The sequence below is a fragment of the Anneissia japonica genome, unplaced genomic scaffold (assembly GCF_011630105.1).
Source record: "Anneissia japonica isolate Jap-2015-1 unplaced genomic scaffold, ASM1163010v1 scaffold287704_len1198815_cov201, whole genome shotgun sequence".
In the NCBI taxonomy this organism is placed as follows: Eukaryota; Metazoa; Echinodermata; class Crinoidea; order Comatulida; family Comatulidae; genus Anneissia; species Anneissia japonica.
Genome location: NW_022731578.1, coordinates 146720 through 173580, shown reverse-complemented (window position 1 = coordinate 173580; position 26861 = coordinate 146720). Strand labels below are relative to the sequence as shown.

General features: G+C 36.0%; 2 protein-coding genes across 3 annotated transcripts in view; both read left to right on the top strand.

Moving 5' to 3' along the window:
• The window catches only part of LOC117115457 (dynein beta chain, ciliary-like), a gene marked incomplete in the record, with an annotated part of 50383 nt that extends 34696 nt beyond the window's left edge, over nt 1-15687 (top strand). Inside the window, 19 exon segments of the mRNA XM_033259274.1 lie at nt 119-352; nt 640-900; nt 1617-1760; nt 2256-2537; nt 3905-4100; nt 4936-5048; nt 5279-5637; nt 6295-6499; nt 6683-6988; nt 7211-7381; nt 8206-8328; nt 8736-8929; nt 9058-9334; nt 10070-10297; nt 10903-11094; nt 11496-11615; nt 12208-12450; nt 13066-13248; nt 13587-15687. Of these exon segments, the coding sequence (XP_033115165.1) occupies nt 119-352; nt 640-900; nt 1617-1760; nt 2256-2537; nt 3905-4100; nt 4936-5048; nt 5279-5637; nt 6295-6499; nt 6683-6988; nt 7211-7381; nt 8206-8328; nt 8736-8929; nt 9058-9334; nt 10070-10297; nt 10903-11094; nt 11496-11615; nt 12208-12450; nt 13066-13248; nt 13587-14204 (4449 nt within the window).
• A 794-nt stretch (nt 15688-16481) lies between these two features.
• Nucleotides 16482-26861, top strand: part of LOC117115455 (protein FAM227A-like) — a 12317-nt gene continuing 1937 nt past the window's right edge. The window contains exons 1-13 of one of the 2 annotated variants that reach the window (XM_033259270.1): nt 16482-16641; nt 17689-17844; nt 18652-18705; nt 19045-19065; nt 20508-20563; nt 21479-21520; nt 22037-22210; nt 22956-23096; nt 23276-23504; nt 24408-24823; nt 25323-25480; nt 26117-26269; nt 26718-26790. In XM_033259270.1, coding sequence (XP_033115161.1) covers nt 16521-16641; nt 17689-17844; nt 18652-18705; nt 19045-19065; nt 20508-20563; nt 21479-21520; nt 22037-22210; nt 22956-23096; nt 23276-23504; nt 24408-24823; nt 25323-25480; nt 26117-26269; nt 26718-26790 — 1794 coding nt within the window. In that variant the 5' untranslated portion in view covers nt 16482-16520. The remainder of the gene's footprint in view (nt 16642-17688; nt 17845-18651; nt 18706-19044; nt 19066-20507; nt 20564-21478; nt 21521-22036; nt 22211-22955; nt 23097-23275; nt 23505-24407; nt 24824-25322; nt 25481-26116; nt 26270-26717; nt 26791-26861) is intronic. The other variant, XM_033259271.1, reaches the window with a different exon arrangement.

Sequence of the window (26861 nt, the reverse complement as noted above, 5' to 3'; positions counted from 1 at the left end):
TAAGAATAAAGATTACAATTTTTATTTAACTATAAATATTAAAATAATTTGATATATTTAAAAAATACTAATTTGTCACTGTCATTTAACTATGTTACGATTGATTGATTTTTTTCAGAGCGAGATAAAATTTTCTGTGGCAGAGTTCATGGCTTATGTACACACAAGCGTGAATGAGACCAGTAAGATGTACCTCCAAAATGAACGCCGTTACAATTACACCACACCAAAGAGTTTCCTTGAACAAATTAAACTCTACCAGAATCTTCTGACAGTCAAAAGTCATGAGTTGACGGCAAAGATGGAACGTCTGGAGAATGGTTTAACAAAACTGCAAAGCACTGCACAACAGGTAAAGTGGAAAATGACATCTGATGATTGATTAAGTGGTGATGGACAGATGATATTGACACAGTTAATGTAGGTTAAGTGATGCTGGACAGTTTATGGTGGTGTTAGTGCTGATAAATACAGTAAAGTACCTTATCCAAAGATGAAAGCAAGTAAAGCATTGGCAGGTTTCTCATCTCAGATGAAGATGATGTATAGATATCTATGATATTGTTTAATTGTGGTTAAAAGATGATGGTAAATATAAGTAGTATAAAAAACCTCAACATTCTCCCTTTTCCAAAATAGGTGGATGATTTAAAAGCTAAATTAGCCTCTCAAGAGGTTGAACTAACCCAGAAGAACGAGGATGCTGACAAACTGATCCAAGTGGTGGGCATCGAGACAGAGAAGGTCAGTAAAGAAAAGGTGGGGGCAGCTGAAGAGGAAAAGAAAGTAGCAGTGATTGCAGAAGAGGTCGGCAAGAAAGCCAAGGAATGTGAAACAGATCTTGCCAAGGCAGAACCTGCACTTATTGCTGCCCAGGAAGCTCTCAACACTCTTAACAAGGTAACATTTTAATTTAGAAATAACATTAGTTGAGTACTCATAGACATAGAAGCTTAGAACTGTTATATTTGTGATTTTTCTAATGCTAAAGAAGATGTGAGGTTGGAATATTATTGTGATGTTAGCAACAGTGGGTATTGATGAGGCAGGGAAGAAGATGAGGTTGCCCTAAGGAATAGCCCTAATTTAAATGTATTTTAAAAAATATTAAAAAAAAAAACATTTTGATATGAGTTTGCATCAGGAAAACATAAGTGATGTTTTGCCCTACCTGATGTGTTATCGTGCCGAATACTCGGTACGTTCCCAAATACTTGTGAAAAAAATTTGCAAGTGATTCGGGTGGGAATCAAACCCACGACATCCAGATAACTAACTTGGTGGCATATAACCACTAGACTACCGAGCTTGCGCTAAGTGACTAGTGTTGAATCTGATCCCCAAGTCGCAGCGGATACTACAAATGCTATTTTGAGGTGAGTATGCTTCTGGAAAATATCACAGGAGTGATGTTTTGCCCTACCTGACGGGTTATCCTACCAAATACTCAGTACATTCCCAAATACTTGCGAAAAAAATTGCAAGTAATTCAGGTGGGAATCGAACCCACGACCTCCAGATAACTAGCCTGCTGCCATATAAAGAAATTACAATAAACGCTATGTGTCACTGTAGGCCATACAATTTCAATATGAACTTTTCACTTGTTTTTTTAGACCAATCTTACAGAATTGAAGTCATTTGCTACACCTCCGCCAGCTGTCCTGTTGGTTACTGCAGCTGTCATGTGCCTACTGGCACCAAACGGTAAAGTGCCGAAGGATCGAGGCTGGAAAGCAGCCAAATCCATGATGCAAAAGGCAAGTCAAACCTATTACAATTTTTCAAGGTCTTTTAATATTAGGTTTCACATGGCATATTTGTGGTGATTTTATGCCACTTATGTTGCTCTATCAACATTCAGTGTCTTTGTTTTTTAACTTGATCAGTTCATCTCTTTGGCAGTCTTGAACTTGAACTGGCTTTGGTTCCTTGAATACTTCCTTCCAGAAAGTCTTCTGAGTCAAATTCTTTGACATCTCCACCGTCAGCATCTGTGCACTAGCCCAGAAAGTGGGAATGTTGGTCTCATAGGAGTTTATTTTGTAAATATTAACCTGAATAAATCGACTAATTGCCACGGTTCCTTTAACACTCTTACAGTACAACAAAATAGAACTGTCTGATTGTCCAAGCACATGACTGCGCCCAACAAGCATTATCCTCATTCCTTTGTCAACTGCCAAGCACCTTAAAAACAATCTACAGCTTCATACGTTCTATATTATAAATGTATTTTGTTTTATTGCATATAGGTTGATGCCTTTTTGGATTCCTTGTTGAATTACGATAAAGAAAATATCCCAGATGGTTCGCTGAAGGCAGTGCAAGAGTACCTCAACAACCCTGAGTTTGACCCCGAGCTGATCAAGACCAAGTCGGCTGCTGCTGCTGGCCTCTGCTCATGGGGTTTGAACATTGTTACCTTCTACAATGTGTACTGTGATGTAGAACCCAAGAGGAAGGCTCTGCAGAAAGCCAATGATGAACTCAGTGCTGCTCAAGAAAAGCTTGCTGTAATTACTGCTAAAATTGCTGTAAGTCTATATACACCATTTTCGCTAAATTTGAAGTCAAAATTTCCCAAGAACCTGGCAGCTACCACTGGGGGACATCCGGAGGCCTAGGCATTTTGCTGTACATAGTTACCAGCGTTTATTTGTGCTCAGTGAGTGTTGCACGACCTTCTTGTTTTAGAGGCCTAGAATGGTCTTTTAAAACAAAATGCAAAAAAAAAAAAGAAGAGAAAATAAGGGCGCATTAAACCTGCAATGTTTTTGGTTGTTAAAGTGCTCAAAATAACATATGTCAAGAAAAGCATAATGTGCTCAGACTAGGCAGCTGGATGTCGGACATTAAAAAGTTGGTGGCGCTGTTTCAAAGTAGACCTGATAAAATGGTATATTGGTTGTGCCTTGTGAAAAAAAGACGATGATCGACATTATCTGTGTAGTTGTCATTACAGCCACCATCATCATTGTCAACATTATAATCACCAATCATCATTATTCCCATCATCATCTACATATCTTTACATCCAGAGGTGGCGCTGTTTCAAAGTAGACCTGATAATATGGTATATTGGTTGTGCCTTGTGAAAAAAAGACGATGATCGACATTATCTGTGTAGTTGTCATTACAGCCACCATCATCATTGTCAACATTATAATCACCAATCATCATTATTCCCATCATCATCTACATATCTTTACTGTTACCAGTTATGTAGTCATTTATTTCCCATCTAATATCCTGGCCTGTCATGGTACAGAAGTGCCTTGCTGGGGGTGCAATGTAATGTCCCCTTGAAAAGTTAAGAGTTTTAGCTCTTTAATATTATTTGAAGGTTTCTCCTGGCTCTTTCCAATGCATGTTTTTTCCTTTAAGAAAGTCTTTGTAAAAAGCCAGAATGTGCATGATGCTCTTTGTGATAATATTGATTGTTTTACGAATAATATTAAGTATGAGTGGGTATTTTTAGCATGCATTTTTCATGCGAATCATGTTTTAATTATATTTGAAGACATTTTACACACATTTTGCACCAGTCAGTCAGTTGATTTGCACTAGGTGACAGTTGTGCAATGTGCTGGCCTACAAAGCTAAAATCTCATCACCTTTGTCATTAAGGAGCTTTCGATTTGGACGACCATGTGACGCCAGAACGGAATCACTCATGCGTGACCGTCCTGCCGGGCGTCAAACGTTCTCCTTATACGTAGATTTGGCCAAATTGCGACCAGAAACCACATGACGAAGAGAACTTAACATTCTCGCATGCGCAGATGACATTAGTGACGTCATTATGCTCTACGTCCTACCGTCGTGGTGCAATTGAAAGCACAAATAGCAAAGGCATCAATATTATTTTTTAATAATAATTTCCAATAATCACTATTATTAGGAATTGGATGCTAACTTGGCCAAGCTGACAGCTGATTTTGAGGAGGCTACAGCTGCAAAATTGAAGTGTCAGCAAGAGGCAGAATCTACCGCTAGGACCATCACCTTAGCTAACAGACTTGTTGGAGGCCTAGCCTCTGAGAATGTCCGTTGGGCTGAAGCGGTTGCAGCCTTCAAGGAACAGGAGAAGACACTTCGTAAGTTAATATTTGATACTAGATCTAAAGCCAGGCACTAGCTGCGCTCGGCGATCATCAGCCGAAGCGATTCTATTTAGAACCCAAACACAGACTGCCATCAACAATCAGCAGATGGCATTGCGTTGTCTAATGCTCACATGGAGCAAAGTTGGATTCATTGGCTAACGGTCATATGACTGTGTTACTACCCACTGGGCGCCCGGCTTAAACACAATTGACTTAAATTTATTTAACACTAAGTGTACCATTTGATACAAGGCCTAGCATCACTAAACTCATCATTAATTCAGCATACGAGGGAGAGATTCGGTTTTCTTTTGTGTGCCACAACCCATGGAGGATAACCCATGAAAGTCTGAAGACTTACTTCCAGTGGGGTCCTTCTGTTGGTGACTTGGGCAGTATACCAGGAGACAATTCCCCTACTGTTCTCTAAAGAGCGTACTGCATACCAAATTGGCCATATTGCACATTGGACCAATGGCAAAAACAACTCCTCTAAAGTATGCGCTTTGGCATCCCATTCCTTCAGCTGGAGAACAGCAGTGGAAACCTAGGACTGAAGCCACACTATCAGATTTTCCTTGACAAAAAACAGTTGGTATGCCCATATATAGTCAAGATGTGCCTATATATGGTCATGATGTGATGTCATCACGACCATATTCAGGCATGTCGCATGTTTTTGTCCAATAAAATTTGTTAGTCTGCACAAGGCTTAAGCTCTTATGAGAATCAGTGGTTCAGTGCACCCTCAGCGTCTACCACAAAGTTAACTGAATCTTCTTTCTTTTTTTTTTAAATGATTTATTAATCTTGTTTGCATTCTCAGCTGGTGATGTGCTGCTGACGACTGGTTTTGTGTCATATATGGGTTGCTTCAGCAAGAGCTACAGAGTAGACCTCATTGAAAAAATGTGGCTACCGTTCCTCAAGAGCCAAAAGGTAAGAGAGATTTTGATGCCAGGTCACCATTGGGTCAAGGGTCAAAAAGTCGCTATACTAGGAAATTACATGTTAAATAGTTATGTACTATTTTTAGTTTTAATTGTATTTGGTAAATGCTTTGTTAGGTTTGTGAGGATCTGATGTGTTATTATTGTTCCCATTTAGACTCTTGAGACCAAAATTATATTTGATTTAGTAATAAGTGTCATTGTGTTATTTTTCTTTAGGCTCCTATTCCGATTACGGAAGGAATTGACCCACTATCGCTCCTGACAGACGATGCTGCTATTGCCTTATGGAACAACGAAGGTCTGCCGAGTGATAACATGTCTACTGAGAATGCAACGATCTTGACCAATTGCGAACGGTGGCCACTGATGATTGACCCTCAACTTCAAGGCATCAAGTGGATCAAGAGCAAGTACGGTGAATCGCTGCGTGTGGTCCGGCTCGGTCAGCGTGGCTATCTGGACATCATTGAGCAAGGAGTCTCAAATGGTGATACAGTGTTGATAGAGAACATGATGGAGAGTGTTGATGCTGTGCTTGACCCATTGCTTGGCAGAAATACAATCAAGAAAGGAAGGTAAGTCACCATCGACTAGATAAACTAATAGTTATCATAGTTCCTTAACTAAAACACCCCTCAAATATGAAAGAATTACCAATTTCAAAACTGTTGATTTATAACTATATAGCCCTATAGCATACAATTATAAAATCAGTCTCAGATTTAAAGGTCTATTTTGTGAATACTTACCTGGATGAACCGACTAATTGCTATCGTTCTTTTAAGAACACCCCTACGACAAAATAGAACCATCAATCAATCCCAAGACATAAACGTATACAATTCACTTATCAAGATTTTGTTTCTGAAATGTTTTGTCTCATATAATTTAGACAAAATTTCTTACAGTGACCTTTTTTAAAAGTCACATTGCACACTGTATTTTAACCGACCTACAGTACCAAATCTTTTATGGTTTTTTTTCATTCCTCTCCATTTGGCTTAAGGCCCTGTTCAGACTATCCAGCCCTGTGACATGCCTAAATATGGTCATGATGACATCACACCATGACCATATATTGGCACATCATGACTATGGGCATACAACAGTTTCTTGTCAAAGTGAATTTGATAGTCTGGACAGGTCTTTAATAACAAAATACCTCTTCAGACATTTACAGTTAGTTCATCTTCAACTCCCCAAAATTACTGTATTGCTATCAATGTTACTAGGTACATCAAGATTGGTGATAAGGAAGTAGAGTACAATCCGGAATTCCGTCTGATCCTGCAGACCAAGCTAGCCAACCCTCATTACAAGCCTGAGATGCAGGCCCAGACTACACTCATCAACTTCACTGTCACCAGAGATGGTCTTGAAGATCAGCTGCTGGCTCAGGTGGTTGCCCAAGAGAGACCAGATCTGGAATCTCTCAAGGTAAAGGAAATTTATCAAATAATTACATCATATCTTCAAGAGTTTACAGTTATTTGTTGCTATTGCTCTTGTTTTTGTTTTCTTTTTTCATTAATGGATTGTATTAATACAAATACATAATTCATGACATATTGTATAACATATACAATTTTAGTTTACATATTTTGGTTTATATCTCATTAGTTGGAATTGACCAAGCAACAGAATGATTTCAAGATTGTTCTGAAAGAGCTGGAGGACAACCTCTTATCCAGACTGTCATCTGCAGAAGGCAACTTCCTCGGCGATACAGCTCTAGTGGAGAATCTTGAGACGACCAAGCGTACTGCAGCAGAGATTGAGTTGAAGGTGGCAGAAGCTAAGAAAACAGAAGTACAGATCAATGAAGCAAGAGAACATTATAGACCAGCGGCTGCCAGAGCCTCTTTGATCTATTTCATTCTGAACGATCTTAACAGGATCAACCCTATGTATCAATTCTCTCTGAAGGTATGTTTTCCCCTTTAAATGTTACAATACCTTTATGCATTAATAGATCGATCCACCAAATATTTTTTCTCATTCTCATTTTTAAACTAAGAAATACTTAAAATATAAGTATACTATGTAAAAAATATAATATTTTTCCAACTTTTTTACCTCACATAATCTGTCATTTTTTTAGGGTTGTGTAATGCTATTTCTTTTAACACTGATTTGTTTTGCCTTCAGGCATTCAGTGTTGTGTTTGCTCTTGCAATCAGCAGGGCAGAGCCTGCAGAGGATGTGAAACAGCGTGTAGCCAACCTGATTGATTTCATTACGTACTCTGTGTTCATGTACACGTCCCGTGGTCTCTTTGAGGCTGACAAGCTCATCTTCACTGCTCAAGTGGCCTTCCAGGTAGGTTGTCCTCAAGTTTTATTTTTTAAAGCTCTGTATAAAGCTAATAAAAATTGTGTGCAATTTGCGCATATATGTGTTTGATGATGTGATAGCAGGTTTTTTTGCATTTTTTACATGTGTGCAGTATAGGAAATTAGATAGAAAAACAAAAACAGGGATAATATTTGCTTGATTTTATGAGAAATCCTGAGGTTACCCAAAATGAAATTCAGATATGACATTCCCTATTAGGGAGCCTCACAAATTATAGCAACGCGTATACGTCACTACTCAGAGCGAGAATATGAGTTAGGCCTGATTATGACTTACAGTAAAGTGTAGAAAATTTTTCTGAGTTTCACCTTGGTATTCGAAATTTCGGTTATAAATTTTACAAAATTGCTCAATAACAAATGACGAATTATATAATAAAATTAATTCACAATAATGATTATTATAGTTGAAACGTATGACAAAACATAGAATAGAGATTTGCTGACAAATTACAGTACACCAAAATCATGAGATAAACTGGCGCAAACAAGTAGAACAAAAACGTTGGAAATGAAATCTTATTTCACGATATAGAATCTTCCAAGATTTTGATAAGTATCTGGAATCGTGCGTCAGTAACGCGAAGAGATTAATGTGATATGTAAATCCCCAACCATGGGTCGTAGACAGGTATACGTGTTGTTTTGTATTGCGAGGCTCCCATAGGGGTTGATAGCATTGGAAAATAGACAAAATTTACAATTTTTAAATTAGGCCATAATAAAGTATATAGTTATAAACTACAAACTTGGATAATGGTGGATGTTGATGTGTTTTGTTGTCTTCAGGTGTTACTGATGAAGAAGGAGATCAATCCATTGGAGCTGGATTTCCTTCTACGTTTCCCATCACAAATGAATGTAACCAGTCCAGTCGACTTCCTCTCCAATAATTCTTGGGGAGCTATAAAGGTAAGTAGGATAATATCATTAAATAGCATCAAAATTCAGTTGGTTGAAACACATCATAGCCACTTTTTCAATCTTTTGCTTTAAAGGAGCTAGATTGTCAATATATGTCATTTCTCCTATATTGTTTTTGAAACAGCTGTATGTTTAAACTTCTGTAACTTCTTCACAAAATGTCAAATTTAAATAATTTTTTACCATTTTATAGCTCTCATTTTACTGCTTAACCCTGTATTAACATCTAAAAATTTTTGCGACGAGTGACTGGTTTGGTTTGTCTTTGCCACAATTTTAAAAAGTCGACTTGATTTGCTTTTTGTACTCCTATACGTTAAGTATATATCAGTGCCAAAAAATTAATATACCCTCGAATAAGGTTTTGAGATTATAAACAATTTAAATTTTTGCAGTCATTGTCTGGTATGGAAGAGTTCCGAAACTTGGATCGTGACATCGAAGGTTCTGCGAAACGTTGGAAGAAATTTGTTGAAAGTGAGTGCCCTGAAAAAGAGAAGTTTCCCCAGGAATGGAAGAACAAATCCTCGTTGCAGAAATTGTGTATGATGAGGGCACTGCGACCAGACAGAATGACATATGCAGTCAGGTATTAATTAATTAATAATTTGATTGATACTGTAATGAATTTTTGTCCAAGATTATTAGTTCAGTGCAATACAAGTAAATTATCTTAAATAGAACTATTTTAATTAATTTATTTTAATTCTTTAAAAGCAATTTCATAGAAGAGAAACTCGGGTCCAAGTACACTGAGAATCGTGCCGTTGAGTTTGCCAAATCGTTTGAGGAGACCGGCCCCGGAACACCTGTGTTCTTCATTCTCTCACCTGGCGTTGACCCATTAAAGGATGTGGAAGCGTTGGGCAAGAAGATTGGCTGGACATTTGACCAGGGAAACTTCCATAATGTGTCCTTAGGCCAAGGCCAGGAGATTGTAGCTGAACAGTGTATGGACTTGGCTGCAAAAGAAGGCCATTGGGTCATTCTACAGGTAATTAGGCCATTATTATCCATTACTGTACTATCAATCTTTATTATGTTGATCTTTCAACAGCATTTGCTGTTAGGGATGCAGGTTCACATCTTATAGGGTTTACTCAGTGCTTCACGGATGTGAGTTCACATCTGTACATGTCTAAACATACCTCTATTGTATTAGGGAGCTTCAGATTTGTGCGACGACGCGTCGCTAGAACAGAATCTCTCATGCGTGACCATCCTACCGGGCGTCCTACGTTCTCTGCATACGTAGATTTGGCCAAATTGCGTTCCAGAATCTACTCGACGAAGTGACCTTAACGTTCTCGCATGCGCAGATGACTTTTAGTGATGTCATTACGTTCTACGTCCTACCGTCGTCATGCATATCAGAAGCTCCCTATTGTACGTGAACTCGCTCCCAGTGGTTGCCAGAACATGAACTTTCACCCTGGATTCTTAGGGAGAAATCCAGAAGTAATGACCTAAAATTAAATACTGTATGTTTGTGCTTCATTACAGTTGATAGGAATGATTTTCATTATAGTGGCTCCCTTTATGCCTTGGCATATGTAATGAAACTAGGACTAGTTATGAGGCTTAGGAAGTGGAGATGTTTTTAGTCATGCAGAAAACCTCTCCCTGGTGTTACAGGATTCGTACCTAGGGCCCTATGATTGGAAGGCAAGCATCTTAACCACCATCTACAGCTCCACTCTCAATTTTTATTTCTCTATCTTTTGAACAGAATATCCATCTGGTTGCCAAGTGGTTATCAACACTTGAGAAGAAATTGGAGGCGTACAGCGAAGGCAGTCATAAAGATTACAGGGTGTTCATGAGCGCCGAACCTGCAGGCACGCCAGAGTCCCACATCATTCCACAGGGTATCCTGGAATCTTCCATCAAGATCACCAACGAACCACCGACTGGTATGCATGCCAACCTGCACAAAGCCCTGGACAACTTCACTCAGGTAAAATAAGGCAGACGTTATTAGAGACCGATCAACTTTTCAATAAATTATTGTATCAATAATGAATATGCAACAAAAATATAATCCACAATTACTGAATTACCTTTCTATCTTTATTTACCTTAATACACTTAATATTTATGCCCTCTTACAAATATCTAAAATTGTAGATCCATAGGATCTAGTGATTTTACCCTCTTCTTTATTCCTGATATTGTAATTTTCATTGTTGTGAAATCAATTTTGAATCTACAGCCATTCCTCTGCACCCAAAATGGTTGATCTGTGCCCTGTTCATTTTCCAAAATAGTGAAACCAACCCTTCATCAGCTTCTATATCATTCATATGCTACTAGGGTTCCTTTCGTAAGGATATAGAATCTGGTGTATTGTTATTTTTTGTATAATATTTAGTACTGTCCACATAAAGATTTGTGTGATTTTTCCATATACAGTATGAATGCGAGATCATATCCTTATAACAACGGGTATATCAAAGATATTTATTTGCATTCCTCTTGTTAGTATGGGCAGAGATAACACTATTTAAACGTAAATCATGTTTTGATAAGTTTATCAAGGACGTAACATTTATATATTTGTAGGACACTCTGGAGATGTGTTCCCGTGAGGCTGAGTTCAAGAGTATTCTGTTTGCCCTATGCTACTTCCATGCCGTGGTAGCGGAAAGGCGTAAATTTGGACCTCAAGGCTGGAACCGTGTGTACCCTTACAATACCGGTGACTTAACCATCTCTGTCAATGTCCTGTACAACTATCTTGAAGCAAATGCCAAGGTAAAATGAAAAACCAATTAATGTATTCTTGTTATCATTATCAGTATTGTCATTACTGTATATTATTAAAACATTGTTGGTTTTGTTGTATTGCATTAGATGGTATAAACCATGCTGTTTCTGTGCTGTTTCTTCCCATTGATAGATCTTTTTACTTTGATTAATTTTATTTATGTCATGAAATTCATATATATTGTTGAATATGTGTCTATATTGAGTTGAATTGAGATAGTAAACATAAAAGTCATCAATCAATTAATCAATCAATCTGTCAATGTTTCCACCATAAATAAATTGTTTATGGCCATTATCCTATTGTTAAGTTGTGTATATTTGCCCTGAAGTTAATGTTCAATAAATTCTTATTTGATAAATGCTTTATATCTGAATGACCACTACAGGTACCGTGGGAGGATCTTCGTTATCTGTTTGGTGAGATCATGTACGGAGGTCACATTACCGATGACTGGGACAGAAGGCTCTGTAAAACCTATTTAGAAGTGTACATGCATGCTGAAATGGTAAATGCGAAGTCGATTGCTATTATTGTGTGTATGTATGTATGTACGTACAGTATATTAAGCTGGACACTCGACCGTCAGCTGATGACTGCATTTCTGCGCTCTGTGAGGGCTTGATGTCACAATGCCGCAGATTGTTGGTGACAATCTGAGCAGATTATTCTGCTCAGTCATTAAAAATAATCTGTTGTGCGTGTTCTCAATGGAAATCGCGTCGTTGATGACTATCGGGCTTAGCGTGTGTGCGACTTTACATTCATATATATGTATTATGTGTATGCATATAGGTATGGGTTGAAACATGAAGGAATTTAAAAGCATCTGTGGCAATTCTTTGGTGAACCTTTACCCTTTCTGCAAGGGCTGAGACTTGCTTGTTATAAGGATTATTATAAAAACATACAATTGAAGTAATAGGCCTATGTACAAGTAATTGCCTATATGTCACATGCCTTCTTCATCTCCCTCACTATTGGATTTAGAAATGCCTTCATAACTAAAAATACATAAACTGAAAAGTAATATTCATAGCTTTACGATAATTTTTCATTGATTTTTAAATGAAGAACTTTAAATTTTTCCCCCCGAATAGCTTGATGGTGAGTTATACCTAGCGCCAGGTTTCCCCGTACCTGGTAATTCCGACTACAAGGGCTACCACACTTACATTGATGAGATGCTACCACCTGAGAGCCCCTACCTGTACGGTCTACATCCTAATGCTGAGATCGGCTTCCTTACCACCACGTCAGATAACCTGTTTAAGACTGTACTTGAGATGCAGCCGAGGGACAGTAGTGGTAGCGGAGGTGGCGCCAGTAGCAGGGAGGAGAAGGTAAATATTGAGCATCTCATCTCATCATTTCAAACTTATTATAGAAATATATTTCTGCATAAATTTGCATCTGATTCTGGAAGAAATTTTATGATTCAATTAATTTTGATCAGTATTACTTTTTCTACCTGATCAGGTATAATGCTACTAAAAAAACATGCAGTTGAAGCAGCCTGCATAGCATTCCCCTTCGTTAGATAATACCTCAGAGCTGTACAGTAAATTTAATCTAGCATATTATGCCCTGGAAAATATCCGTGCTGTTTTCTTTGAATAGACAATTTCAGTGGGAACAGCATGACTCAGTTAAGTCTTCCTGACCAGCGATAATGAGTGTAATCACAATTTTCATCATTCATACAGTCAGCCCTCCAATTTTGGGACCAGAAAATATGAGGTGGTCTTGGCATTCAATCTTTGTGTTAATGGAAGATGGAGATTATTTCATTCTCTGAAAAAGCGGTCTCGAATTAGAGGGGTCTCAGAATTAGAAGCGTCTCAAATTTGAAAGTGCATTTGTATTTGTACCCATCTACACACTTACAATGCATTCTCTAATAATAAACATTTTTTAGAACATTATAGTCTAATCTCTGTGTGTCGTAAATTTTTCAGATCAAATCTCTGCTGGATGAGATCATTGAGAAGCTGCCAGAGGAATTCAACATAATGGAGTTGTCAGCTAAGGTCGAGGAGAGGTCGCCATATGTTGTGGTAGCATTCCAAGAATGTGAACGTATGAACACTTTGACCAATGAAATCAGACGTTCACTGAAAGAACTTGATCTCGGTCTTAAGGTAATAATAACATAATTATTTGAATAAAGCCCTGATTTGATTTGAAAAAAAACATGTGACATGCCTAAATATGGTCATGATGACATCACATCATGACCATATATAGGCACATCATGACTATATATAGGTATACAACAGTTTTTTATCAAAGAAAATTTGATAGTTTGGAAACAGCTTTATAATTAATTGAAACAATGAGAACATTGCTTATCACTGTTCTTTACAGTACTAAGTTAAGCAACATGCAGTAATTATAATAATAATAACTATTTTTATTATTTATATTTTTCATTTTATCATATTAAATTTTTGCTTAATCAATTTTATTTTTCAAACAGGGCGAATTGACTATTACTGCAGATATGGAAGATCTTAGCAACAGTTTGTATCTTGACCAAGTGCCTGCATCATGGATGAAGCGTGCTTACCCTAGCCTGTTTGGTCTTGGTCAGTGGTACACTGACCTCTTGCTCCGTATCAAGGAGCTAGAGAGTTGGACATCAGACTTCGCCCTGCCAAATGTGGTCTGGTTGGCCGGGTTCTTCAACCCACAGTCCTTCTTAACGGCTATCATGCAGTCGATGGCCCGTAAAAACGAATGGCCGCTTGACAAGATGTGCTTACAGTGCGACGTGACGAAGAAAAACAAGGAGGATTTCAGCAGTGCACCCCGTGAGGGCGCCTACGTGCATGGCCTGTTCATGGAAGGCGCTCGCTGGGATACGCAAACCGGTTTGATAGTAGATGCCCGTCTTAAAGAACTAACACCGGCTATGCCTGTCATCTTCATCCGTGCAATTCCTGTTGATAAGCAGGAGACGCGCAACATCTACGAGTGTCCAGTCTACAAGACCAAGATTCGTGGACCAACATTCGTATGGACCTTCAACTTAAAGTCGAAAGAGAAGGCTTCGAAATGGGTTCTTGCAGGTGTAGCCCTGTTGCTCTCCTCATAAAAACCATTGTTTTTCTCCAAAAAAATATCCCAAAATTTCCTACATTTTTTAATCTATTGGTACAATACTAACAACCATGTGCCTAGATCTTACCACAGTGCAGACATTAAAGACATGAAATGATTCCAAATCTAATACAAGGAATATCTATAAAAAATAAGTTTCAGTATATAGAAGTATAAGCCACAATCAAAATGTGTACATATATTGGTGAATAACACATCCAAAAGGATTATATGTCATAAAAGAATGATGATTTTTTATTATTTTTTTATTGTTATCAATTATTGTTATTATTATTTATTATTATTATTATTATTATTACTAAAGCTTTATTTGCATAGATTAACTAATAAAGATTTATTTATTATAATGGCAATGCTTTATATATATTGTAGATGCCATTCATAATTGTCGCCATCAGTACATTGTTATTATTATCAATGTTAATATTATTATTGTATTATTATTATTTTTTTTATTATTATTATTATTATTATTATTATTGTCATTGTTATTATTACTAAAGATTTATTTTCGTAGAATAATTAAACAAGATCCATTCAATATAATGCTGATGCTTCATAAATTGTAGATACCATTATTACCGAAGTTGAGTTTACGGCATATTATTCCATCCATATAAACATCAAAAACACTGATGTCTAAAATGATTTTTGAATATTTAAATATATTCTAAAGCCAATACTGTTCTAATTGTATATATAGATATAAATATAAACTTAATTACATTGATATTCAGCTATTTTGTTATTTCCATTTTCTTTCAGAGTAATTTAGTTTTTTTCTATTTTGAAATGGAAACTTTACATGCATTTGATACTTTTATTTCAAAATGCTATTTATATTTTCTTGACATAATGACAAGAAAATCAAAGATATTAATTTCACAGTTGTTAATCTTGTTTTGTTTTAAGCATGACTTTCATTACTACACTGTAATTTCAACAGATATTTTTGTTCTTATCATAGATTATTATTTTTAATAACATATTCTTAAAAGACAATGAAATATTACAAACAGATGTGAAAGTGAACACTTAATCCTTAGATTGATATATCAATTAACTATAATATCAAATGTAATTTATCATACATTTATTTTATTTTTTTATACAGATAATTTAATTTGAAATATGAATTTCTGAATGCTAGTTGCATTGATAGTTAAAATATTCGTCCACTGACAAATGTGTCAATTTTAAACACAACTTCCATCCATTATTAAAGTACTTAAAAAATGCTATGCTCTAATTTCAAAGATATTTTATCTGTTGTAGTTTGTTACTGATTGATTAAAATGTGTTTATACTGCAATGAATTTGTTCCGTCCAGATGTTTATAAATATAATGAAAGTTAAACAAAGTTTAAAGTGAAAAACACAATGTTACATGATGTCTCCACAAATGTATTAGAATGAAGTGAATAAAATTATTTATGTTTTGAGTCATGTCCAATGAATATTTTACTATTTTTGAACATTTTTGTTTGCTCCTACCCTAACCATTTAAATTCTCTTCCCACTGAAACTTACTGTATCTAGGAGTCTTTAAATGGGGGGGGGGGGGGTGCTAATGGGGGCGCAAAGGTGAAGTGGTAGGGCTCGATAATTAGGTAAAGGGATGCTAGCTCGCAAACTAAGGGAATCTGAGGTGATTTTTGCTTCAAACATTTTTGAGGGGGAGGGTGTGCACCTCTAATGCCATGAGTGATCCAAAGCACTGATTTAACTTCACTATTGGAACTATTCTTTTTAACACTCAATAGTTTTTTAATACCTTTTGTTTAGCGAACCCGCCCCTGCAAATATTGATGATTTCGAATAAAAATAATATCTTATTTTTGGCCAATTAGCACACCCACCACCACGAAAAAATGGAAATTTCAGAAAAGAATAAAATGTTTTCATTATTTTTATTATGCCCTTCGCTAAGAATGAAAGTTAATATAATATATTGTATATTTCTTCCCAATTATATAAACTTGAAACATTTAACCATACCATATACCGTACTACACTGTTTACATTCACTAATAAAATGGTTTTTTTTTTTCTCTGTCTGGATGATTTGGCAAAAATATTGATTGGCTAAATAAGACAAAATTTACTTTTTTTCCGCTCTTTGACGATCCTCACAAAATAAGTTCGCGAAAAAATGTATAAAAAAGTCTTGACTTACAGTTATAGTTTCTGTAATTATTGTTTTACATAAAACATAAAAGTCAGATAAAAGTTTTGAAATAGCGCCACCAATCACTTACCCAAAGTAGTGTTGGTCTTTTTACGAATAAAAATGGCCGATATAAATCGTGCTAATTCTCCTATGAACATCTACAGAGAAGATACACTCAAAACCAAAGAAGAAATTGATTACGCTAAAGCAATATTACATGGTCAACTGAATCAAAAAGCTCGTATCCTTTTGAAAATTAGTGTTAGAAAAAAGATGTGCGCTAGGCCTGCCTGTTTTGAGGCTAGCCCTGGCCTATGCTGAGCAACAACAAGGCACAGACAGCGGTTTTCAACGGCTGCCGACCGTTGTCAGGCAATTAGCATCCGTTGCTAAGGGGGCTAAGCCTAGGCATATGTTATTTTCATAAACATTATCAGCTATGGGATTTAAGATTTACATTGCTTAGCCTATATTTGATTACAGCAGCTTTTGCTAGGAGTCTATAGACTATGGCTAGGCTGTAATACCTAGGCCTAGGCCCTAGAAATATTGGTCACTTTGGCCTAAAACCAAATCGGCCCAAACCAACCAATTCACAACACAGGGACCACCTACCTTTTTTTAACCTGTCATCTTGAATAAATCAATATCGTATAGGCCTAGAGTTCAGCATCTGGGCTGAGTTGGTTTGGGGCCGAGTTGGTTTTGGGCCGAAGTGTCGTCTGGGGTCGAGTTGGTTTTGGTCCAAGTTGGTTTGGGCCGATTTGGTTTTGGGCCAAAGTGACCTGCTACCAGCGGGGGATATATCCTCTGCGCAAAAATTAGGCCTAGAAAGTTGTCCATGCATTTTGAAAATTAAGGACTGATTTCTACGCAGATTTTGACCTAGACCTAATCTTTTAATGCATAACCTTCTGTATTATGCAGTAATAATTCTGCACACCTATTTTTCTAGTGATTTTCCGAGCAAGTTTTAGCTATCATTCCTGCAATTAAAACACTTTACAGTATCATACTGTAGTATAGGTTGTTTGGACCCTTCATTTGTAAAATTCCCTCCCTAAAGCTACATTAACACTAGATACGACACGACAATAACACAATAAAAATGTGCGCAGTGTTGGAGAATGTAAACGACGCGATGATATATCGTTGTCATGTTGTTATCGTGTCTAGCGTAAATGTAGCTTAAGATACCTTATTCTCTCTAGTTTGTGGATCTGCCAGTGTAATGTACGGTAGGCATTGCTGACAATTTTGTTTGTAAAACCTTTAACTAAATATTCAGCATTTTTGGTTGGAAGCATTGAACATGTTAATGAGAAAATTGCAAACCTGGACCGAGAGCTTCAAATGTTTTCCACATTAGTGATAGATAGCAGAGGTTCAAATGTTGAAGAGGACAGGACACCATCACCAGCTCAAGAAAAGGCTTCCACCAAAGGTACAGTGTAATCGAATTGTTTTTTGTGTTTTTTTTTACCTCTGGAAATACATTACATGGTTCTCGTTAGCCGCCCACTCACGATATTAGGTCCTGCATCAAAAAAATTCATCCTTCATCTTTGTGTCTTTAAAAAAAAAATTTTAAAAACTAAGGTAAAATAGTCAAAAGTGCAGCTGACGATACTTTTGATTCAATTTTGTTATATTTTTATGAAAATCTGACTCACCTCTCTGAAACACACACTCAAACTATTGTGTATGTTGCAATATGTTTAATCGATCCTAGAGTGTGTATAATCGTCGCAGACCACCATGCATCAATATTTTTAATAGACACATGATCTTTGACCCTATTCTAAAATTGGCTTTTTTTAAAATATATGTATGTCATTGAATTTTGTGAAAAATACTGTAATGAAAGTTGACAAAAATCCCTCACCAATTTTTCGAGAAGTGCTGATGAGAACCATGCAATGTGCAGGTATTTCCAGCGGCCTTAAATATATTTAATTTAGAAAAACCTGAATTTAAAATGGTATATAAATGTTTGTGTGTGCCATATCTTGATAAGTTAGTTTGAACCACAATAATCCATAATAGCCATAGAAAAATTAAACATCCTGGCCATACCAGTTTATATTGGCTCTGATGTAGCTGTACTTTTTATGATGAAGTAGTGAATGTAGGCTTTAGTGGATACAATTAAAAACAGTTCTATAATGATATCCCACCACTTAAAATGTAAAACATTTATTAGTAATTTATTAAAAGATCATGTTATTCCTTGAATTCATTATATGTCCAGCTCAAGATATCAAACAGTTAAACCAATTTGCTGGTGTTTATTCAGTTAAATCAAGTAAGTAGAATGATTATTTTTACTTTTTTGTTTTTCTTTATCGTTTTTCTTTATTTTTGAATCCAATTTCATAGCGATACTGATGCTGCTCCTTTTCTTATGCCATATTTATCAATGATATATACTAATATTGCATTACTATGCATGTTTACCAATATGGATACATTTACCAGCAGTGTAATAGCATGCTATGTGCATGGTCTGATGTATCCCTTAACCTGTTATAACATGTGTTTTTTTTTCTCTCCACATTCCATTGATGTAACCCCATATTCTCTGTTGCCTTCATTTTTCCTTCCTTCGTTTTTCTAATTGCATGTTTTGTTATACCAACTTTAGGTCATCTGTCTATAAAACCAGGTATGATCCCTTAATTAACAAAACTGAATTTTATGTGTGAGCATTAACAATTAAAACATAAGCTGTCACTGAAATATGCTTAAATATCTCAATAGCTATTGAAGAAAATGTTTTTTTATGAAAATACTAGAGTACTATGTGAAACGGTAGTGCCTGGCATATCTAAGCCCTGTCCGGGGACTAACAAATGATCAAGATGACTATTAATGTACAACAGTTTTTTTGTTGTAAGAAAATTTAGTTATCTGGACAAAGTTAAAGGGAAGGATTAGCATGGAGGCTCAATTTTGCATGCTTTAATCTCCCTACTGAAATTTTCTAAGCAAGAAAGTAACAATTAAGTCACCTCATTCAGGATTATAACTGTAGAAAATTAAGGGTGTGTGATAAACATTTTAAGGGTGGATGGGTGATAACATTGGTAAACTCAAAATAATAAGAGTTGATTTTAAGGTTGGAAAAGTGGGTTAATAAGGGTTGGTGTAGGGCCATGAAATTAGCTTTAGACTGGGTGGAAAACTTCATGGCTGGGTGGCCGCGCCCACCATAACTACATCCCTACTCATAATGTGTTTCAGTTTACCACTCTAGTATTTTGATAATGATATTAATCTACGGTTTGCACACATGTCTTGAATTTTAAAATTGTTTGCTCAGAAATTAACATTTTTATTTGTACATCTCTTGGATGTATATTTTTGTCTGTCCACTGCAAAGCATAATTTCCAAAAGAACAATTTGATGTTGATTTTTGTGGGTTATTCAACTGATTTGAGTTTTGCAGTGTCTATTAAACAGTCTCAACATATTTTTACTCATAAATTTGTTTATGGACATAATATATTGTCATATTGTTGTTATTGTTATCATTATTATTGTCATCATAATCATCATTTTCATGCTCATCATCATCGTCAATACCACTACATCATCAATGTTGTCGTCGGTATGGCCGTCGTCATCATTTATCATCATTATTTAAAATGAATAATTATCAACATTTTTATAATTGTTATTTTTGAGTGTTTTTGTTGCTGTTGTTGTTGTGGCTGTAGTTGTTTTTGTTCAAAAAATCTACTAAAAAAACATGAACAGCACATTTGTGAAACATTTTGAGCACAATTTGTTTCTTTAATATATAAATCAACAAATTAAAGAATAATCATTATTTAATATTAAAAATATTAGAAAGTTTACATCAAATTGTACTTGGTTTATTATCGATGAAACAGTTCTACAATCATTATTATAATTGTTAATATTTTCTATATCACTGCTTTCCTTTCAGTTTTTCAAGCAATTATTTAATTTTGAATTTTTTCTTTCTTGTTTGACACTTTCTCTTGTGGGTTTGGACATTATCACTTTGTTTACATAGACACCAATTGAAACTGAGCACATTAATGTTTATATGTAATTCTAAATGTCAATATTTCTACCAGCTTTACTCAGTGATAACAAACTGAAGTTCGGGAGGAAAGAAGTTGGTGCTAAGAAGGTAGGTAAACAATAATAACTCAGACATATTATTCGTAAATTTAAGCTTAAATTTCCACATATTATATAATCTCTGTTAGGGGACCCTCAACATGTTGACTGCCAAGCCCTTTTTCCTGGTTTCATCCAATATGCCAAGGCCAAGGGTCCCACCATAATGAAAATCGTTCCCATTAAATAATAAAACAAAAACAAACATACCTTTTTTTTGTTTAGGTCGTAACTTTAGGGTTTTTCCCTTAAACTCTAGGGCGAGAATTCTGAAGACCACTCCCAGCGAGTTTATGTGCAATACAGTACTGGTATGTTTAGACAGGTGTAGACTTAAGCTATGTTCACATCAAACCCGGATTCCATGGAAAAATAGGTTCAGTGGTAAAGAATAGAACCGTTCACATCAAAATCGTATGATTTCAAATCCGGACTCCGGATCCGGACCGATGGATCTGAGAGCCATTTGTATCCTGAAATCGTACATTTTTTCTTCTTGGACCAATCAGCAACAAGCTTGGTTGGTTCGAACCTATCGAACGCATACTTACTTAAACTGAATAACCGCGTTCTGTGCGCGATGTGAATGCCGTGTATAAAAAACATAGCAACTCACGATTTTTTATTCGGGCTCCGGACCGGATCCGGTCTTGATCTGAACGTAGCTTTAAACCCACATCCTGGTGTCCTGAGTGAACCCTGTCGGACGTGAACTGGCATACATCCCTGGCAGTGAACGTGTTAAATCTATCTGCTCATCAACTACTGATTCTATTACTATTCAATTTATAAAGTATTATTATTTTACAAAGAGTTGCTCATAAATTTATTATTTATTATTATTATTATTTTTTTATTTTATTTTAATTATTAATTAATAATTATTTTAATTATTAAATATATAATTTTTTTTTATATACCTTAGCCTAAAGAAAATGTTTCCAGTGCTCGACCAAAACTTGTAGAGGTAAGATGTGCAAAAATTTGTTAGATTTCAAATCTGTTTTTTTTTTTAAATATTTTCTAGTGTCTTTGGCAAGGCAATTTTACCTCTCACTATTCTGGAGTATAAATGAGTGCCTATGGTAGGATGATGTGGTATTGAATGTGTTAGTTTTTTTTGTTGTGTCTGGCTGCACAACTATACTCGCAGAGAGCAGACAAGGTTGCAATTTTGCTTTATAAATGTATGATCTTGTACCCTTGATCATGACTTAACTTGGAATCGGTGCCATTATCAGATATATAATTGTTTATTATTCAAAATGCAAGGTATGAACAATTTTCTTATTGCAATTCATGATAATTACAAGTTGAAGTTGAAAGTACCATCGTTAAACAATTAGATTTTATAATACAATAAAAAAGTAAAATCACATGTATTTACTTAAGTGTACTAGTATTTACCTTTGGATGAAATCTATAATTAATTTTTCTATGGAACTAGGCTGACGTATTATTGTGATTTGTGCTTACTCTACAGTTGCACCAGTATCCTGGATTTGAGTCCGAGAGGCTCACTCCGCTGCCATACGCTGAGGTCCTTAAGATGCTGCAGAGGGTGACGGATGCACAGACTAGCCTTAGCAGGAAGCCTCATTACATGATTGAGTTTAAACGACTCTTCTTTTCCAAAATGTCTGAAGCCATTATTGTAGTAAGTTCTGATTTTTTCTTCACTCTCATTTTCTCCCCTTCATCACAAAGAGGAACAAAGAGCAGTTCGAACCTGTTATAAAAACAAAACTATTTTCTACAACACAGATCACAAAGGACACAAACTGCTTCGTGCCTCTATGTGGTGATAGCGGCAAATTGGTTATTTTTCTTCATAAGCCTTTCCGTAAACCTTTTCTATCAATTTTACGTTAAAATATGTATATTTTTTATTACATAAATATTTCTTACACCACCAATGCATCACAGGCAGTGGTTTTTTATTCTGCTCACTTGTTTTGTTTTTAGTAATTTCCTGCTCATTTCAGTGAAATATGTACCCCATCCAATTAAAATATTTTAGAGTTTGGTGCCTCTCAATAGTTACTGTATGTCCACAACAAAGGCCAAATCCGGTCCTGTGCCCAGCCAAGAAATTGTGAAAAATGGGTTCCGTATTAAAGAATAGAACCATTCACATCAAATTCGTAAGATTTCCAATCTGGACTCCGGATCCGGAACAATGGATCTGAGTGCTATTTCTATCGTGAAATTGTACGTTTTTTTTTTGTTAGATCAATCAGCAAGAAGCTTGGTTTGTTTGAATATATACGTATTTGACCCCAAATAAATGTGTTCCATGAAACATAATAAATCACAATTTTTTGTCTGGGTTCCGGACCGGAATCTGGGCTTGATGTGAATGTAGCTTTAGTTATGGCAGAATTTGAATGCTCTTTTTTCAGGATCTGTTCTGGTGGTTTTTTCTGCATCGCTATCATCCAAGTAAAATGTGCCAAGAGAAGATCTTTAACCGAGTGGCGCACAATTACACAAAACTCTTACTTTATGCTAAGCACCCAAAATACAGGGACGTGTTCTTCAAGGTAACTTAAGGCTCTATCATGCCTAACTATGGTCATGATCACATCATGACCATATATAGACACATGACTATATATGGCCATACAAAAGCCTGGCTTCAATAAAATTGCTACAGGTTATTCCTCTGTTCTCAAAATATGTTCAAATAATATTGCTAAAATTTAAAAAAAATTTTCTATAGGCCTATCCAGACATTCTCGCGCAGGCTGTTTATTGCTGCTTCTGTGAAGCCTTCCCCGACTCGTGGAGACAGTTCAACGATGATTTTCAGGAGGATTTATGTATGCTGACCTCTCAGTGGGTCGCTGGAACTAAAGTCGTACCCCGAACATGGATGAAGTGGAACTACAGATCTCTTGAACCCCATGACATGAGGAAGGCTGAAATTATCCAACAAGATTCAAAAAAAGGTGTGAACTTGATTTTTCTAACCATTCATTTTAATATATAATTATTATTATATTATTATAACATGGAAGCTGTATGAATTCTTTAAATTTATAGAGTTAAAAATAGTACCCTGTGACTTTAATGTGTGTATCGTGTCCCCTATATATATATCTTTTTTAGAAATATAATTACATTATGAAATTTGTGTATACCGTAATTGCTAATCCATTTATTGTCACATAAAAGTTTTAAAGCAATGCGATAGGAGGCTAAGGGCTTAAAGCTATCAAGATTATCAAATTGTTTTTTTAAAAAAAATGTGACATGCCTTAATGTAGTCGTGATGACATCACATTATGACAATATGCGGCTTTCCACCCCAAAAACAGCATCAGTCACCAAAAAATGATAATTGACTTTGAAATGTTCATTTTTACTTTTGCCAAAGTTATGAGTAAAATTGTTACAGCTTCTCTGTACTTAAGTATACAATACTACCACATATTCTTATGCTAAACACTCAGTTTATCAATTAGCGACAGTACGCTGGTTGTGGGATAGCTAGCCTCATATATAGGCATATCATGACTATATATGGGCATAAAACAGTGTTTTTATCAATGAATGTTTGATAGTCTACTGACCAGACTTTAAGGACACTGTAGTAACTATTTGTCCTTTTGTACTACAGTTATACCTGCTTAGGTCAGCAAATTAGTGTGTTTTTTCTCAATGCCCTAAAGTGGCATCGGCCACCAGGGTGTCCATGTTGTCTGAAGGGAGAGGCAGTCTCCCTCGGACTCAGTTTACGCCACCATTGCTGCCAGCTGCTTCTATATTTTACACCATATTTAATTTTTTGTAAATCCTAGCACCACTACTGGCACAATGGTTTATGTTTTTTTCTAATTCCTTGATTGTAGGTCGAGTTTTAAACTTTGAGTTTGTCACTCCCGAGACGTCGTCTCACAAAGAACCCTCGGTCAAAAGTTCTCATTCATCTCACAGTAACCCAGGTGTACCAGAAATCGACTCTGACATCAAAACCATAGCAAATGTTTCCAATGCTCAGAAAGGAGTCAAGACAAAACCACAAAGGGCAGAGGGTAAAGGTCAAAATTCTTTGCAGCCAATCGCAGAGAACTTTTCAGATGCATCTAGCAGCCTACTAAGTCAAAAAACAATTACAAGTAGTGGGACAACAAAGAGCCATCAACGAAAATCAAAATGTGCGTTAACTGGAAAAGAAAAGAAGAAATCCGATAAGGGAAATGAAACAGTACCGAAGCAATCCTCAACAGTGTTGTTCAAAGGAAAAGACACACAGTTATCTCCAGAGGTAATATATAGAGCGTGATTATACCATCATTATTGTAACCAATATTGACATAGCTAGAGGGTCTTTAGTAGGAATATCTCCCACAATCCGCAAGCAATATGCTCGAGGAAATTAACCCATCTTCCATCAATTCATAATAATAATGTTTTAACTACATTATTAAAAATAATAATAATAATAATAATAATAATAATAATAGTTCATTGTTATATAGCGCAAGCTTTCAATACGCTGTATGTAAAAAGCAGAATAGGGATGCAATGTTAAATTAATGAAAAACTTGATGGAAAAGAAAGGTCTTAGCTTGGTTTTAAAAGAGTAACACGCATCAATTGTCTCATGGAAAGCGTGCTGATAGTTATCACCTTCCATTTCAAGTATTACAGACCAATTTAATACATCAGTTTTCGTTCATGGTCGTTTTCCATGGTTGTTTTTCATTGTCTTTTTCCATGGTCTTTTTTCCATGGTGTTTTTACCATATTTGTTCCTTTTCTAGTCACATCCCGCCTATGAGAGCACACAGTTTTCCAAGAGTGCCTTCAATATCAGCGGTCAAAGCCCGTTGGTTAAACATTTTCTGCGACAGAAGAGGCTTGACAAGAAAGCAGGCATGGACATCTACCTGCAGAGAACAGAGATCAAAAAGCTACCACCATATCCTTTTGTTCGTTTTTTTTTTATACTAACATTTATCAATAATTATCATTTATATTAATGTGAGATTAATAAAGAATTGGGAATGATGGTGGTAAATGGTAATGCTATGTACTGTATATATAATATTGAAAGGGAAGTGAGTGTAGTCTTGTTTGAAAATATGTCACACCCCTATTTGTGCAATAAGTTGCCATTTACACCATGGAAGTGCCTATATGCACTTCACATTAATACCGCTGTCAACACCTATGAAGCATGGTATGTTTCCTAGGGGTAGTATTCCATAAATGTTTCAGCAGCTAATTAAGTGCCTGGCCATACAAACCTTACCGGGTACCCATTTATATTCCTGGGTGGAGAGAGAGTAAGTGTGGATAGAACGCCAGTCAAAACCACAACCTCTCGGCCAACTGCTCCCAATGGACTGTTCCACTAAGCCCCCGTTCCTTGGATACTGTTGCTAAGGTTCTGATTGGTCAGTTGTTAAGTTTGATTGACACTCCGGACGGTCTTGAAGAAAATTTTGGAAAAGTATAATTTTAGATAAATAAAGCGCTGTTGACGTCACACATTTCAGTAGTTATTAAACCAAAGAGTTTATCTACTTATTAATTTTTCCTTAACTTCTCACACGTTAAATGCACCGACGTACCGTGAACTAATCAGTGACACGTACCACAACATCCGTGAGCTTGACCATAACTACCAGGAGATGCACGAGGAAGGTTTGAGAGAGCATGCTCAGTTTCTGACCAAACAGAAAGAGTGCAGGAAAGGTCAAATGAGGTCAGATGTTAGCAATGTGCTTAGTTTAATGATATGGATCCTTTCCATACTGTAGATCCTCGAATAAGCGCTGCTCTTGAATAATTGCTGAACCAAACATAATTTTTGTTTGCCGCTCTTTAATAAATGCTGCAGCGGTTATACAAGATTATTTTATTTTGAATATGCGCTGTGGCCCTTAAGGCACGACTTTTTTTATACCTTGATTAGCGAACCCGCTGACTGCAAATATTGATGATTTTGAGAAAAAAATAAAATTTTATTTTTGGCCAATTAGCGCACCCTCCGCCACAAAAAGTTGTAAATTTCAGAAAAAAATTAAAGTTTTCCTAGTAATTGAAGTTTTTATCTGTGTCTTATTTGAAGGTCGATAACTTATTTGATCTTTTGAATAAACAATACAATTTTTAATACCTGTATAAATATTCTGGGATCTATATATTTTTAGGAGAGAAAAACTGTTGTTGTCCAAGCCAAGAGAAGTTAAACGACTAAGTGATTTACTTGTGTTAGAATTATTGGTAAGTATCCATACTTTGCTGTTCAACTATCTTTTATTTATTTTGCACTTATGTATGAATATGTAGATATA